The 14172-nt window shown below is 47.2% G+C and overlaps 1 protein-coding gene across 1 annotated transcript in view; it reads left to right on the top strand.

The window, feature by feature from the left end:
- Positions 1-14172, top strand: part of Tbxas1 (thromboxane A synthase 1) — a 141219-nt gene that overhangs the window by 82582 nt on the left and 44465 nt on the right. Inside the window, exons 7-9 of the mRNA XM_051152437.1 lie at positions 2115-2263; positions 4154-4284; positions 8999-9304. Of these exons, the coding sequence (XP_051008394.1) occupies positions 2115-2263; positions 4154-4284; positions 8999-9304 (586 nt within the window). The remainder of the gene's footprint in view (positions 1-2114; positions 2264-4153; positions 4285-8998; positions 9305-14172) is intronic.

Genomic DNA, 14172 nt, shown 5'->3' with positions numbered 1-14172 from the left:
TGCCTGGGCTAGAGTAAGTTTAAGACTAGTGAGGGCAACTTAACACAACCCTGCCTCAAAAAAAAAAAAAAAAAAAAAAAAAAGTTAAGGGGCTGGAGAGATGGCTCAGCAGTTAAAAATACTTGTTGCTCTTTTAGAAGACCTGGGCTGAACTCCTTATGTCAGGTGGCTCTCATCTGTCTGTAATTGTGGTTCCAGGGGATATAATGCCTTTTCTGGCCTCTGTGGACACTGCAGGCATATGGTGGTATACATACATACATTCAGGCAAACACCTACATAAAATAAACGACTAACCTCTAAAAACTGTAAATAAATACAGTGGGGAACAAGCTAGGAATATAGTTCAATAGAACAGAGTGCTTGCTCAGCATCTAAAAGGTCCTAGACTCAGCTCTCAGTTCAGCCTGATAAATTAATAAACAAATAGTGACTCATTTGTGCACAGCAGCCACAGTTCAGAGGTGTGTGGGAGGGCGATGTTAAGCATATACAGCTGGCAACCTAAGTGACTAGCTGACTTTCCTCCTAGCAACCTTTAAACGCGTTAGGCTAACCCGTGGCTGGCAGCAGGCTGGGGACAGGATGGCTGTAGATCGGCCATGGCTGATTCAGAGCTATCACTGCTGATAATGTCACAGCAGAGTCAACGCCAGCATTTAGGATGTCCCCAACTGTTGACAAATCTCATCCCCACTCTCCCAGATTGTACAGAAGGTGGAAGAAGGTAAGGTGGCCTCCTCCACTAGTAAAGCAAAGCAAATAGCTCTTCAGTCTGTGGAATGGGATTACAAACATACAATAGCCATGCGTAGCTTCTGCTTCAGTAGGCAATCTGTGGCCAGTTAGAGAAACGGTTTTGATAAAAAGTCATCAAAATTTCAGAGTCATCAAGTCATGTCATTTGTTCTCTAATGATAAGCTTGTGCTGTAGAACTCATACAGAACTGAATGTATCTGTGTCAATGACAAGCATAGGTGCCATGACCAGAGAAGAATATTAATTAGTAACCTAATTAATCAACAGACCTTAAGATGACTGGTGAGGTGGCTCTCAGGGGTCGAAAACCAGCCTGGGAAGCTTGGTGCCTCAAGTTTGACCCTCAAAAACCGTACTCAGGTAGAAGGAAAGACGTGACTCCCACAGAGTTGTCCTCTGACCTTCACATGTGATGTGCACTGTGGCACATGCACACCATGACCCCAACACGCGCACACACACACACACACACACACACATACACACACTTACACATATGCACACACACAGCATGCAAATGTATACAAGAACAGTAAATACATGACATTTTGTGAAAGAATAATGCTAGTTTAAAGTGGCCTCTGGGAGGATGGGCTTCTTAATCTTGAGAATAAATTTTCTGACACTATTAGAAGATACTTTTCCCTATGTTTGTTTAGAAAAGGCAATGTTTATTTTCAGTAGTAAATTAAGTATATCCTGTAAGCCCACCCGGACATTTATCTCTATCCATTCGAGAGAGAGGAGCTCTTGCTTTTGTTTTGCTTTTAAAAACTGCAAAATCACCAATTATAGTGGCTCATGCCTTTAGTCCCACCCAGCACAGGAAAGCAGAGGCTAGCCAGGGCTACATACCTCTCAAAAAAACAAACCAAACCAAACCAACCCGAAACAGCCTGCCAAATCATTGAAAGGAAAAGGGAGAGGGATTAATAAAATGAGCTAATTAGATTCATTCATTAGTGCCAATGTGACAGCTATCAGTTAGTCATCAGATTCTGAGATGGGCTGTGCATACATGGGGTCTAAAGCCCCTAGGCTATGGGGCTCCTGCTTCCCTTCATGGGAAGGCGCCCCTCCCCTGGACGGTATGTACCACCTTGGTGTTCAACTCTGTTCTAAGGCCTGAGTCGGTGATCTCCTGCCCTCACCTTCTCTTCTGTAAGCTCCTTGTTCAAGTTCTCAATCATAGTTGCTGTTGCCACCCACCCAGGAAGCTTCCTCTTCCACTGCCTTGATCAGGTTTGCAGGAAGCCCCTCTGTGGTGCTAAGACCAGCCATGCAGACCAGGAGGGGTGCATTGTGGGAAGATCAATCCAGCATCTTCCAAATCCCAGCATTTCTATCTCCACAGGAGTTACTGCTGTTACACCACAGACATGGTGGCCAGCGTGGCCTTTGGCATCCAGGTGGACTCACAGAATGCCCCAGAAGATCCCTTTGTGCAACACTGCCGGCGTTTCTTTGCCTTCCGTGTCCCCGGGCCTCTCCTGGCTTTAATCTGTAAGTGCAGCCCCTACTCAGGGTGATGAGACCAAACCAACACCCATAGGACAGCTTTCAGGGTTGAGTCCCTTCCACTGGGAAAGGTCCCTTGGGGGTCTCTGAGATTTGTCCTGCCAGAGACTTTGTCTTCCTGGAACCACCAGAATTATCTCGCCACAATCTGGGCTGACTTATCACTCATACAGGTAAGCGTGGCCTCTGTCTCACCCAGGTCAGAAAACTGATGCACAGAAAGGCAAAGTTAAAACTAGAACCCAACGTCTCTCGTTTCCTAGGCTTGGGTGTTTGCTTTTGTCCCATCACTCAAAATCCTCTTCCAAGGACTTCTGTACCACAACTCCTAAACTAGAAGTCACCAGATGGGGTGACTGGAAGGAAGGAGGCTTACCACTAACGGGACTAGTCCATTGATTTTACAAGTGAGTCTTTGCCTTCTGGACAGTTCCAGTATTGCCTTGCTTTTATGGAAACGCCAGCTCGTCACTGTTATGCATTGATGAGTCTTCCCCACCTCTCTGCCATGCTGGCACAGTCTAGTCACTTCTTGGCCAGTTTAATTCTTATTTCTTCTTCTTCTTCTTCTTCTTCTTCTTCTTCTTCTTCTTCTTCTTCTTCTTCTTCTTCTTCTTCTTCTTCTCTTTCTTTCTTCTCCTTTTTCTTCTTCTTCTTCTTCTTCTTCTTCTTCTTCTTCTTCTTCTTCTTCTTCTTCTTCTCCTTCTTCTTCCTCCTCCTCCTTCCCCCCTCCTCTTCCTCTTCTTCCTCTTCTTCTTCCTCTTCATCTTCTTTTTCCTCCTCCTCCTCTTCCTTCCTTTTCTTCCTCCTCCCTCTCTTCATCTTCCTCCTCATCTTTCCTCTTTTCCTCCTCTTCTCTTCATTTTTTGAGACAGGGTCTTGTTTATAAAACTTTGTCTGCTCTCCAATTAGCAAGCCTCTTGCCTCACCCTCCTGAGGGTGGGAACTACAGACTGTTTGCCAACTTTTCTTCTCATTTCTGAGCCAGTTTCAGCAGGAAGCCCTGACACCTGCATTGTCATCACCCTGAAACCTGTAGTCATTTGTGTGCGGTCCTCCGGCCTCTTTCTTTGTGTCCAGGAGATCTGCCGAGGCTAAGGCTGCCCCTCCTATGCACCTTCAACCATTGACAGGCAGGGAACTCCATCACCAAGGCCCCCACTCTCTGATTTTAAACAGGCTTGAGTTGTGTGAGCACTGGGATCTACTGTCTTCAGCCCAATCCAACACAAAGGGTTGTGTGCAGCTTGGCAGGCGAGACTCTGAGGAGAGTCACATGCTCCTGTGGCAAGGCCCCTTCCCTGGGCCTAGCACCTTTCTTAGGGAAATATTAATGGCCTGGTCCAGGAGCCTTGTCCTACAGACCCAGGCTGCATGTTGCATGGCAGCAGAGTATCTACAGTGGATGGAGCCAGTGTCCTTGTCAGCAGCTGCAATAGCATGTCTTAGGGACAATTCAGGTGGCTGCAGTAGGGACATTTATCCAGAGAAAGACAAATACAAATGACCAGAAAGTCAATAGAGTCGATGGGCTTCTCTGCCCTTGCTGAGGCTTAGCACACACCTATTCAAAGACACTCCCCTTTTTAAGAGTGGAGATAAGATTTTCTAAGTGTGAAACTGGGCTTGTAAGGCCAGGTGAGTCTAAGGACCCACTTTATTGTGCAGGCATTTAAAGCCTACTATGTGCAGGGATCGGGTTAGAGAGCAGAGCTAGAGTCAGCCCAAACACTGCTCTGAGAAACACTGAGTCCACAGGGAAGACGGGCCTCCCAGGTGACTCTGATTCAAGGCTGGCACTTAGTCACAGGAGTCTAACAGCCCAGGTTTGTTATCACTCCCCACTCACTGCCACTTTTGTTTTTCTCTTTCAAGTATCATTTCCATCCATAATGGTCCCATTGGCCCGGATTCTGCCCAATAAGAACCGAGATGAACTGAATGGCTTTTTTAACAAACTCATTAGGAATGCGATTGCCTTACGGGCCCAGCAAGCCGCAGAAGAGGTAACTATTTTAATAGGACACAGCCTGGAAACAGAATGGAACCTAATTTGGCATCACTCGCTTTCTTGTCTTCACCTTCCCAACTGCCCACATCACAGGGGTTCTGCCCTTCACTAGTCTCCCATTCAGAGCTTCCCAGGGCCAGTCAAAAGCAGTAGGAAGGGAAGGAGGGAAGGATAGTAGAGTCCCCACCCATGTGCCTATCCCGGATGTGACCTGTAGAGCAAACGCCAACCCCTGAGCTGTCTCACACCATCTAGCTATTATCCCCAAGCACAGGTTGCAGTGGCCCCACCCCCCAAAGCTTTCTAAGTAAGTGCCTTATGCAATTTGTATGAGCATAGTCTCTGCCGCTGAAAAAACAGCAAGATGAGGGTTCATAGCATGACTAACATAAACAGTAGTGAAACTTTTGGGCAACTGTCAATCAATTCCATATAGTCCCTTTCAACACAGAGGCGCTTGCTAGAAAAAGTTGTGATTGAGGCTCCCTGCTCTCTTCAGCACGCTTCTGTGTTTCCCTATTCCCTTACAGACTTACACTTTGCTTGGCACATAGTAGGGATAAGTAGATATTGGTTGAACTTGACTCTGAGTAGAATGCAATTTTCAGTGTGAGAAACAATCTTTCGGCACCAGAGATACTCCTGCCCACATTAAAGCTGTTTGTTAGGGTCTCGTTGCATTAAAGACAGTCACTAAATTGAAAGAAAAAAAGGGAAAGGGGAACTAAAAGGGGTTTCCCTTAACTGCCTTGAGCAAGATGGAGCTTTAAAAGGGTTTTCTCAAAGACAGTGGCTCAGAGGGATTCACAAGGCCTGATGGTTAAGGCATTGGCCTAGAAATGAAATCCAAATCAATTAGTTGCTTGATGCACTTAGCAGCCTTGGGCAGCAGCCTGTCCTATTCAGCTGCATCCCCTGGGGACTATGTAGCAACTGCATGTGGATAGGGAAGGTGTGGGGAAGTATATACAAGCTCTCAACCCCTTGGCCCACACCGCCATCAGCTCCACTTGAATGCCTTTAGAGGTAGGGGAAATAAGCCAACTGGTATACCTGACCCCACTCTGAAGCCAGAAAAGACAGGACAAGGGATAAAGAACTATTTTTAAACCTCACCACTGCTGCAAAGGGCTGCCCTGTGAGAGTTTCGTCTCTCTCTCTCTCTCTCTCTCTCTCTCTCTCTCTCTCTCTCTCTCTCTCTCTCTCTCTCTCTCTCTCTCTCTCTCTCTCTCTCTCTCTCTCTCTCTCTCTCTCTCTCTCTCTCTCTCTCACACACACACACACACACACACACACACACATGGGCCCTAGCCAGAAATCCACTGGCTGTAGAACGAGGCTGAAAATTCAAAAACTGTTGCACTGAGTGACTTAGAGGGGAAAGGTTATTAAAGAGCCAATTACTGGGATTGCCTCAAGCTTTTCCTTCTATAAACTTTACAGCTATTTGTTTCAAACAATGAGTTGATCTGAGAAAAACCTCCCAACCACAAATCCAGGGTTGCCTGTGTCAAGACAGAGCTATACAGTTACTAAGAAAACTCACTTAGAACCCATCTGAACTCTGTATACATTCCATCAAACAGATGTGTGTTTACACAGTGAAAATGCCGCACAGATGTTAAAAGGTAAATATTTTTCTAAGCTTGAGCCGGTGGGTGGATTAGACACCTACATCTATCAGGGCATGTATTTTTCTTGGATATAACCATAAACCAGCCCTGTTTCCATCCTAAATGGCCAGTTTCACATGGCCTTCATGATGCTCTGTGCACCAAAGAATCCCATCTGCACTAATGTTCCTCCCTAGCTTCTGACCCTAGAGAGAGGCCCTTTGCCGTGGCCTCATTAGCTGGCAGTTAAGATAGATTTCTGCAAGACTTCACCAGCCCTTTTAGCAGTCTGGCTTTGGCTGGGATAAAAGGAAAGAATGCCAGCTACCACGCTGTTTCTCCATGGTGTGGATATGGCTGTGAGCTGTCTTGTCATCACCCGCACTACACCCAAGAAAAGCCACAGCCAGGCCTCTGGCACTCGACTGTGCCATGCAGCCTAAGAGTGCACTTTGCTTCTCCGATCACATCCGGGTACCCGGGGAGAGATGCTCGCTTTTCCCCTGGGCCATCTTCTTCTGCCCATGTGACATGTCAGCAGTAGAACCACAACAGCCACCCAGAGGCTGACCAGTAGCAGTTGACCAATAGCATTTGGATAGCCCAGTGAGGAAGCCTAGGCTTCAGTAAGCAGCGGGCAGGCTGGTGGGGGATGGAGGCCTTGCCTCCTCAGCCTCAGTGTATGTGAGTCTTGCTACCCCTGTCCCAGCAGACATCTTTGGTGGCCACTAACCTGTTCATCCGCAAAGGCTTCCGGTTCCAAACAACAGTTGAACAGTTGAAATCAAAGCCAGTGTGCCCATCCCCAAGGGCACCTATTGCTTTACATTCTGTTTTGTAGAAGAGTCTATTATGTGTTTAATATGCACCCAGTGCAGTGCTTGGCACAGGTCAGGGAAGGGGAGGGTTGCACCCTGGGATTGCTTTTCATCTTGTGTAGCAGAAAAAGTAGCCACACATGAAATGCCAACACACTTAAAAGATGGAATTACACGCTGATGTGAGGGGGACATAGACTATTCATGCGACAGGAATTCAGAAGCCAATGAATTGAGAAAACACCAGGACTAAGAAAGTATTTTGAAATTATAATATTTTCCTGTCGGAGGTTCTGATACTCTCCTCTTGCTGTTTTAATCCTATAAACTTCAGAAAAGAGCAACATCCCGGTTGCCATTCATCGCATTACAGGGCATTTCAAAGAAAGGATGTGCAGGGAACAGACTCTGTGAATGCCCGAGCAGTGGGTAACTGCCTATAGTCGGAATTAGTGGTGGTCAGGGTATGCAAATTCCTGATAGGGAAGGGAGAGGAACTGATAAGAAGGCTTTAACCACTCAAAGGGATTGCTGGAGAGAGAAAAGGAACTCCCTAGGAAAGAGGCTGTCAGGCCTGGCGGCTTTGATGACAAGCTTCACTCAACCCCCATATCACATGCCCCCATTCCATCCTGTTGACGTCTGCTGCTGCATGAGAAAACATATAGCCACCTCCCACTATGTCCTTACAGAGGAAACAGGAGACGTGTGCTCTGATTTACGTCGATCACATGGTTTCTCATAGGGAATTCAGCCAATAGAACAAACACATAGAAACCATTAGTCAAGCTGGGCGGTGGTGGCGCACCCCTTTAATTCCAGCACTCGGGAGGCAGAGGTAGATGGATTGCTGTGAGTTCGAGGCCAGCCTGGTCTACAAAATAAGTCCAGGACAGCCAAGGCTACACAGAGAAACTCTGTCTGGAAAAAAACCAAACCAAATTTAAAAAAAAGAGAAAGGAAGGAAGGAAGGAAGGAAGGAAGGAAAGAAACCATTAGTCAGAACTAAAAGACCTTGGTTTCCCGACCCCCTCAGGTGGCTCTAGGGATCTGCTGAATACAGGTGTGACCAATGTTTACTACACATGAATAGATGCAGACAGTTCTTAGGATTATACACTTAATGCTCTTAAAGAATGAGATCCCACTTGTATCCACTGCTCTAAAACTTGCTTTATTTTAACATCATCATCATCATCATCATCATCATCATCATCATTATTTATTTGATGGGATGGGGACAGGGATCAGCCTAGATGGAATGCCTTCATCCAGAATACATGAAGGGAAAATTGTTATGATTTAATAATTAAGGCAGTAAGCTATAAGGTAGAAGGCAATAAGAAGGTACCAGATGCCAGATATGTTGTAGAGGAGTTTATCAAACGAGCATGGAGGGAGAAGGAAAAGAGGGAGGGGTACCCCAGAGAGAGAGAGAGAGAGGGAGGGAGAGGGAAAGGGAGAGAGAGAGAAGAGAGAGAAAGAGGAGAGAGAGAGACCACAAGGAGGGTCTGTCCTTTTATATGGCCCTTGGCAAGGCCATGCCCCCGTGACAGGTAGGTGATGACATCACAGGTAGGCAGACTGAAGCAGAATACTAACAAGGATGGTACATAAACACAATAGAATATTATTTGACCCCATAAGAGAATGAGATATGTTGATTTTCAGCTTCATGGATAGAAACTGGAGAGCATTATGTTAAGTGCGATAAGCCAGGAACAGAAAGACAAATACAGCGTGCTTGCTGGGGTATGTAGAAACTGAAAGTCTGATCTCAGAAACAGAGAGTGGTGGTCACTGGAGGCTGGGGAGGAGAGGGAAAGGGGGTGGCTGGGTACCCAAACCATGATGGGTGTTCTCCAGCTCAGCAGGGTGACTTAGAGTCATAGCTAGGCGTGATGATTCTGTAAACAACTACACACAGAGCATATGGAGGTTCCACACACACACACACACACACACAACAGATACAAAAAGACTCTGGTCCCCCCATTACACACTGCATGTATTAAATTGCCCCACCGTTACTTCATAAGTCTATACAGTAGCAAAAAAGAGAACAGCCTCGTCTTTTCACTGGAGTATCAGTCTGCCCCTCACTGCTGACCTGAGGGCCATTCAGGCTTCCCCTAGGCTCTCACCATCTCAGATAACCCAGTGACAGGGACCTGCTCCTACTGAGCTCTTCAGAGGTTCCACCCAGGAGCATCCTCCCTTGTCCACTAGCCAGTCTCATTCTGTGGCTCTCATGTGCTTTTTCCTGTCTTGTTCTCAGAGACGGAAAGATTTCCTGCAGATGGTGCTGGACGCCCAGCACTCCATGAGCTCGGTGGGTGTGGAAAGCTTTGACATGGTCACAGAAGCCCTGTTCTCATCCGAGTGCACAACCCAAAGGAGCTGCCGCACGGCCATGTCAAAGCCTTTAACTGTGGATGAAATTGTGGGCCAGACCTTCCTCTTCCTCATTGCTGGCCATGAGATCATAACTAACACACTCTCCTTCATCACGTACCTGCTGGCCATCCACCCTGACTGCCAGGAGAGGCTTCTGAAAGAGGTGGGCCTCTTCATGGAGAAGCACGTGAGTACGGAGGGGTCCTGACATCCGTGTGCATCCACGTGACAGTGGATTTGGCGAAATGTCTACTTAATAACTTGCTAAACTCACGCTCTTAGTGTGTAAGATAAAATACGGTCACACCCATCTTCTCCACCTCCCCGGGCTAGCAGGTAAAATGGGGTGTTCAGAATGACAGGAAAATAAAGAGCCTGTGAAACTGGCAGAGGCCTTGGGAGGAATTGGGGTCAAAGGGCAGCCATAGAGGAGGAGTCTGGCTATCATATGTTCTGACTGTGGGGCAGCCTCCCTGAGGAAGACAGGAGAAAGGAGTCTGCAAAGGGTGCTGAGTCCGAAGGCAGGCGTGGACACAGGATACCAGGTGAAGCGGGAAGGAGGGAGCAGAGGAGACCCGACCACATGAACAAGAATGTAGAAAACGGCCTTGGGAGCTTTTGGGACAAATGGATTCTGGGGACTTCCTGGAGATGAATTCCCTCTGTAGTAGACCGAGGCAGCCTTCCTTGAGCTGCGCTGCTCTCTCTCGCCTCGTGGTCTTCTCTGGATGCTTTTGTGTGCACTGCCTCAAATCACTATAAAAGTCGGTACTTTAAATAAGAAAATACCCACAATGGGGCCTGGCGTGGTGGCGTACACCTTTAATCCCAGCACTCGGGAGGCAGAGGCAGGTGGATCGCTGTGAGTTCGAGGCCAGCCTGGTCTACATAGGGAGTCTAGGACAGCCAAGGCTAAAACAGAGAGACCCTATCTCAAAAAACAAAACAAAAACAAAAATACCCCACAATGGAATCTTGTCTGTTACATTCTTATATCAGTAGTCAACAGCTAATTCTGTTATTGGAAACATTAGGGTTAACTATATAACCAGAAACTACTTCCTAGAAAACTCTACTTTTTGTCCTATTGGGGAAGTGGAGGCAAAGTTAGCTTTTCTTCTCCAAGTTTCTTTATAAACAGTTGAAACCTGAATAACCGCCACTAGCTGACTCCACATGAGCCTGTGTGGTCAACTTCAAGCTCTTTTGATATGATGCCAGCTCGCCAGGCTGGGTCTCCCCAGGCTCCAGCTTATACAGATTGTCTTTTGAGCCTAGGTGCAGGAATTTGTATTTCTCCTTATTACTTTTTCATGCAGTCAAAATAATTTGGAATCTTGAATCTGTCATATTAGCACTTCCTCCAGCTCGGGTCATCTGAGACTTGCGAACCATGTCTTCCATTTTGTCCAAGTCATTGATTAAAATGTTGAACAGGACAGACAGGGTTTCCTCCGGACTGACATTAATCTGCTAATCAATATGCTTCAAGCATAGAGTCTCAGCAAACCATGAATCCAGATAACCCTACCACCTGTCTCAGTCTGTTTCATAAGTAGTTATTTAATATTTGGTTCCAGTTGAGGAGTAGGGAGAAAGGGGGGAGGTCAAAAATGATAGGGTACATTCCAGCAAATCATTTACAACATATTTAGCACTGGGTAACAAAACTCGGAGGCAAACCATTTATATTTATGGGTACAAAACCTGGCTCAGTTAGAGAGTGAATGAGACTTCAGGAAAATATTTAGCAAAGCCTCAAAGCAAAGCCTCAGGCCTCAGTTTTTTCTGTTTCCTTCTGCCAAGCCCCATGGTTAGCCACACTGTCCTTGGGAAGCCATGGGAAGCCTGCCAAGAGTGTCTGGGACTGCATGCTTCCTCGCAACTCATCACCAAATCGGATCTGTGACAGAAAATTCCCAGTGAAAGTCACAAAGGTCACTCTGGTCAGAAAGCTGAAGTCACTGTCCAACCGTGGGCCAATTTTTGTGGTCAGGGCATGGGGTCACCAATATGCCTTAAGCAAACTGACTCCTGTCCCCAAGATCGAGTATGCTGAAGTCCCAAGGCTGACCACCGAGGAAGGTGGCAGAGGGAAGGCACAGCCCTTAGTCTCAAGCCAAAACACAAGTCAACTGAAGACGTGGCCATAGAAGCCTCTGAAGGGTCTGTACCTATGTGTGTACATATGACAGGGGCTTAGAGAAGGTACAAATGCTTCAAGAGGTGGGGTCACCGTCTTCACTCTGAGGGGGATTCATGCCCATAGTTAATGAAGCAATATCCCTTCCAAATGAAACCTGCCAGGGCCACATAAAGTGTGCACAATCAGTTCTAGACTGTTGTATTTATCTGGACAGCAGCAAAGCCCTAGGATCCTCCCAGGAGCACCAGCTACAGCCTGCATGAGGTCTGGGTGTGAAGCTGAGGGCATAGAAATGTTCCCACACAAAATCCGCTGAGACGCCCTCAGCTCTGCCACGGCCTGAACTGAACCTGCCAGCCCCTCAGCCTAGAACCAGGTCTTCTTTTCCCCCCAAAAGGCCACCTCCCATGGAGCTGGGCCCAGTGTCTCCACTGGGCAGCCCCATGGGCACGCGAACGGATTGTACCAGATAAACATTTTCAAGCCTCTGAGAAGATGACTGGAATGCAGATTCCGGGGCCCCTGACCATAGAGGTTCTGATTCTGTAAATCAGACTGGGGGAGGGGGCTGCAGTCTTCATCATAATCCCAGAGGTTCTGATGCAGTCAATCCTTGGTTCACCTCAAAAATACGGGATTAGGCAATTTGGGACCCAGAACTATCCCCCAAGAGAGAATGTTCTAGTCCACCCATGCAAGCCCTGAGGGCCGTTTTCTTCCTTTGGACAGTATTTGGGGTAGTTTGTGACAAGTGGGAATGTGTCCAGGTTGGCTCTTTCAAAGAATAAGCAAGACACACAGAGAGCACACTGCTCTGTGCAGCCACACCCGCTCAATGAACACTTGTAGGTTTTCTTCTTTTCATTTTTCGCTTTCTCCTTTTATTTATTTATTTATTTTTACTATGCTCAGAACTCTGTTAATATGGGCCATCTGTCAGGACATGGAAATGCAGATTAGCTGTTCACACATTAAGTATTTCCCTGAAAATATTCCTGAAAATTTGCATGTAAAGTATGATTTGTTATAACTTTCCTGCTGGTTTCCATTCAACAAATAGCTCTTGAGTGCCAGTTAATGCCAGCTTCTGTGGCTGCAGGCTCTCCCTCTGCACAGGGCACTAGCCTACTCCAGAGAGCAGGCTTCCTTGGATGATCCATCATGCAGGGGGGCTGGATCCTGGCTCTGGTTCCCTCTCCCCACCATCTCTCCTTCAGTAATGCCCTTTGAGGATGTGGTGAGAACTATTACCTTCCTCTGTGATTAAAAAAAAAAAAATCTGTGTCACATGGGACTGCTATGGGCAGTGGTAGAAAATGTCACCCAATATGCAGGCGAGAAGGTTCGGCTGTTAGAACAACAACTGGCAAGCTCAGTCCTCCACCAACCCATACTGTAGAATGCGCTATCACCTAGGCCCCCTACACTAGCAGTGGCACCTCCCCCTCTCCACACAAAATAAATAAATGTAAGCAACAACAATTCGCCCAGGTAGACTCCAGAGCACGGCGAGCTCCAGAGGTGGGTTTCCATCAGGAATGATTGACGTCAGCACTCCAACCCTGTGCCCAGGTGCTACTGCTGTCTCTTGGCTTCAGTAGCTCTGGGCACACCTGTCACTCTGTCTCCCCGACTGCTTCCGGATAGTTGTGTCACTTGGACTTCGAACAGTGTGCATTTACTTGCATGAGGTGCATGAAGCGGTTTCGTGCTTTCTCCCACTGTTACTTTAAACGTCCTCTTCCGGTTTTCCTCACGTGTGTGTTGGGTGTGCAGGCTTGTATGTGTATGTTCACATGCATATGAAGGCCCAAGGTTGGTGTTGGGAGTCTCCCGCTGTTGCCCTCCATCTTTTTCACTGAGGCTGTGTCTCTCAGTTGAACCCAGAGTTTCTGGATGGCCAGTCTGTCTAGCCAGCTTGCTCTGAGGAGTCCCCATCTCCACCTTCTGAGTGCTGCAACTATAGGTAAGCCAGCATGCCCACTCAGCACTTCATGGGTGCTTTGCTCCTCACACCCCTGAAATAAGCTGCCACACCTTGCTTACGTATAGATGTTATGGATCCAAGTTCAGGTTCGTTGCTTATATAGTAGGCAGCTTACCAAATGGGGCAGCCATGTCCCTAGCCGCTGCCTGAGAGTTTCAGTAGACTCTTGCCTTGACTTGGAACTGTGGGGTGGTAAGGTCCCTTTCTCTGGTCTGATGACTCTTGACCCAGTGAGCTAGCATTAAATCCCTCTGGCACTGAGCTTCCCTTCCAGAAGTTACCTTTGACCTCTGTATTAGGAAGAAAGGAGCAGCAGAAAGCGGGTTTAACTCCATCGTGGAGAGGAATGGCTCTTTCTGAAAGTCTCACACAAATAGCTCCCTTCTTCTCAGGGGTAGATCCCTGAACCTGCCCCTTGCAACAAGGACACAAGATCCTGATTGTCTTAGGCCTGAGGTACTTGGCCACCCTCCACCTTTACATAAGGTGGCCTCACCCTTTCTCCTATACTTCCGTGGGTAGACAGGTAGGTCCCTTAAGACCTGTTACTGGAAGTGGGGTAAATGACTTCTAGGTAGCCAAAAACAGCTTGTCTAGCTTTGGGCATAGAATCCATGGTCCCCAAAATAGAAGTTCCTAGTTTTTAATTCCCTTTTAAGAGGCCATGTTTTCCTTCCCTCAGAATTTTTTGGACCAGCTTTGTGGAACTGGGACTGTGAATCCAACAGTGCCCAGGATGCCTGGCTCCTGTGTATCTTATAAACGACGTGGCTGCTTCCTGTGCCTTCCAAAGGGATACTTGATGCTTCCTGTGGCTCACAAGGAAGCCCAAGCTAGCAGGTTGCCATAGGGCAGCCAGCACCAATCAGGAAGTGATACATCAGCCATGAAAGTCAAGAGTTCAAAAGTTTCCCTTTTAGCA

This window comes from Acomys russatus, chromosome 10 (genome assembly GCF_903995435.1).
Source record: "Acomys russatus chromosome 10, mAcoRus1.1, whole genome shotgun sequence".
In the NCBI taxonomy this organism is placed as follows: Eukaryota; Metazoa; Chordata; class Mammalia; order Rodentia; family Muridae; genus Acomys; species Acomys russatus.
The sequence above is the reverse complement of the archived record's forward strand: the minus strand, read 5'-3'. Positions and strand labels throughout refer to the sequence as shown.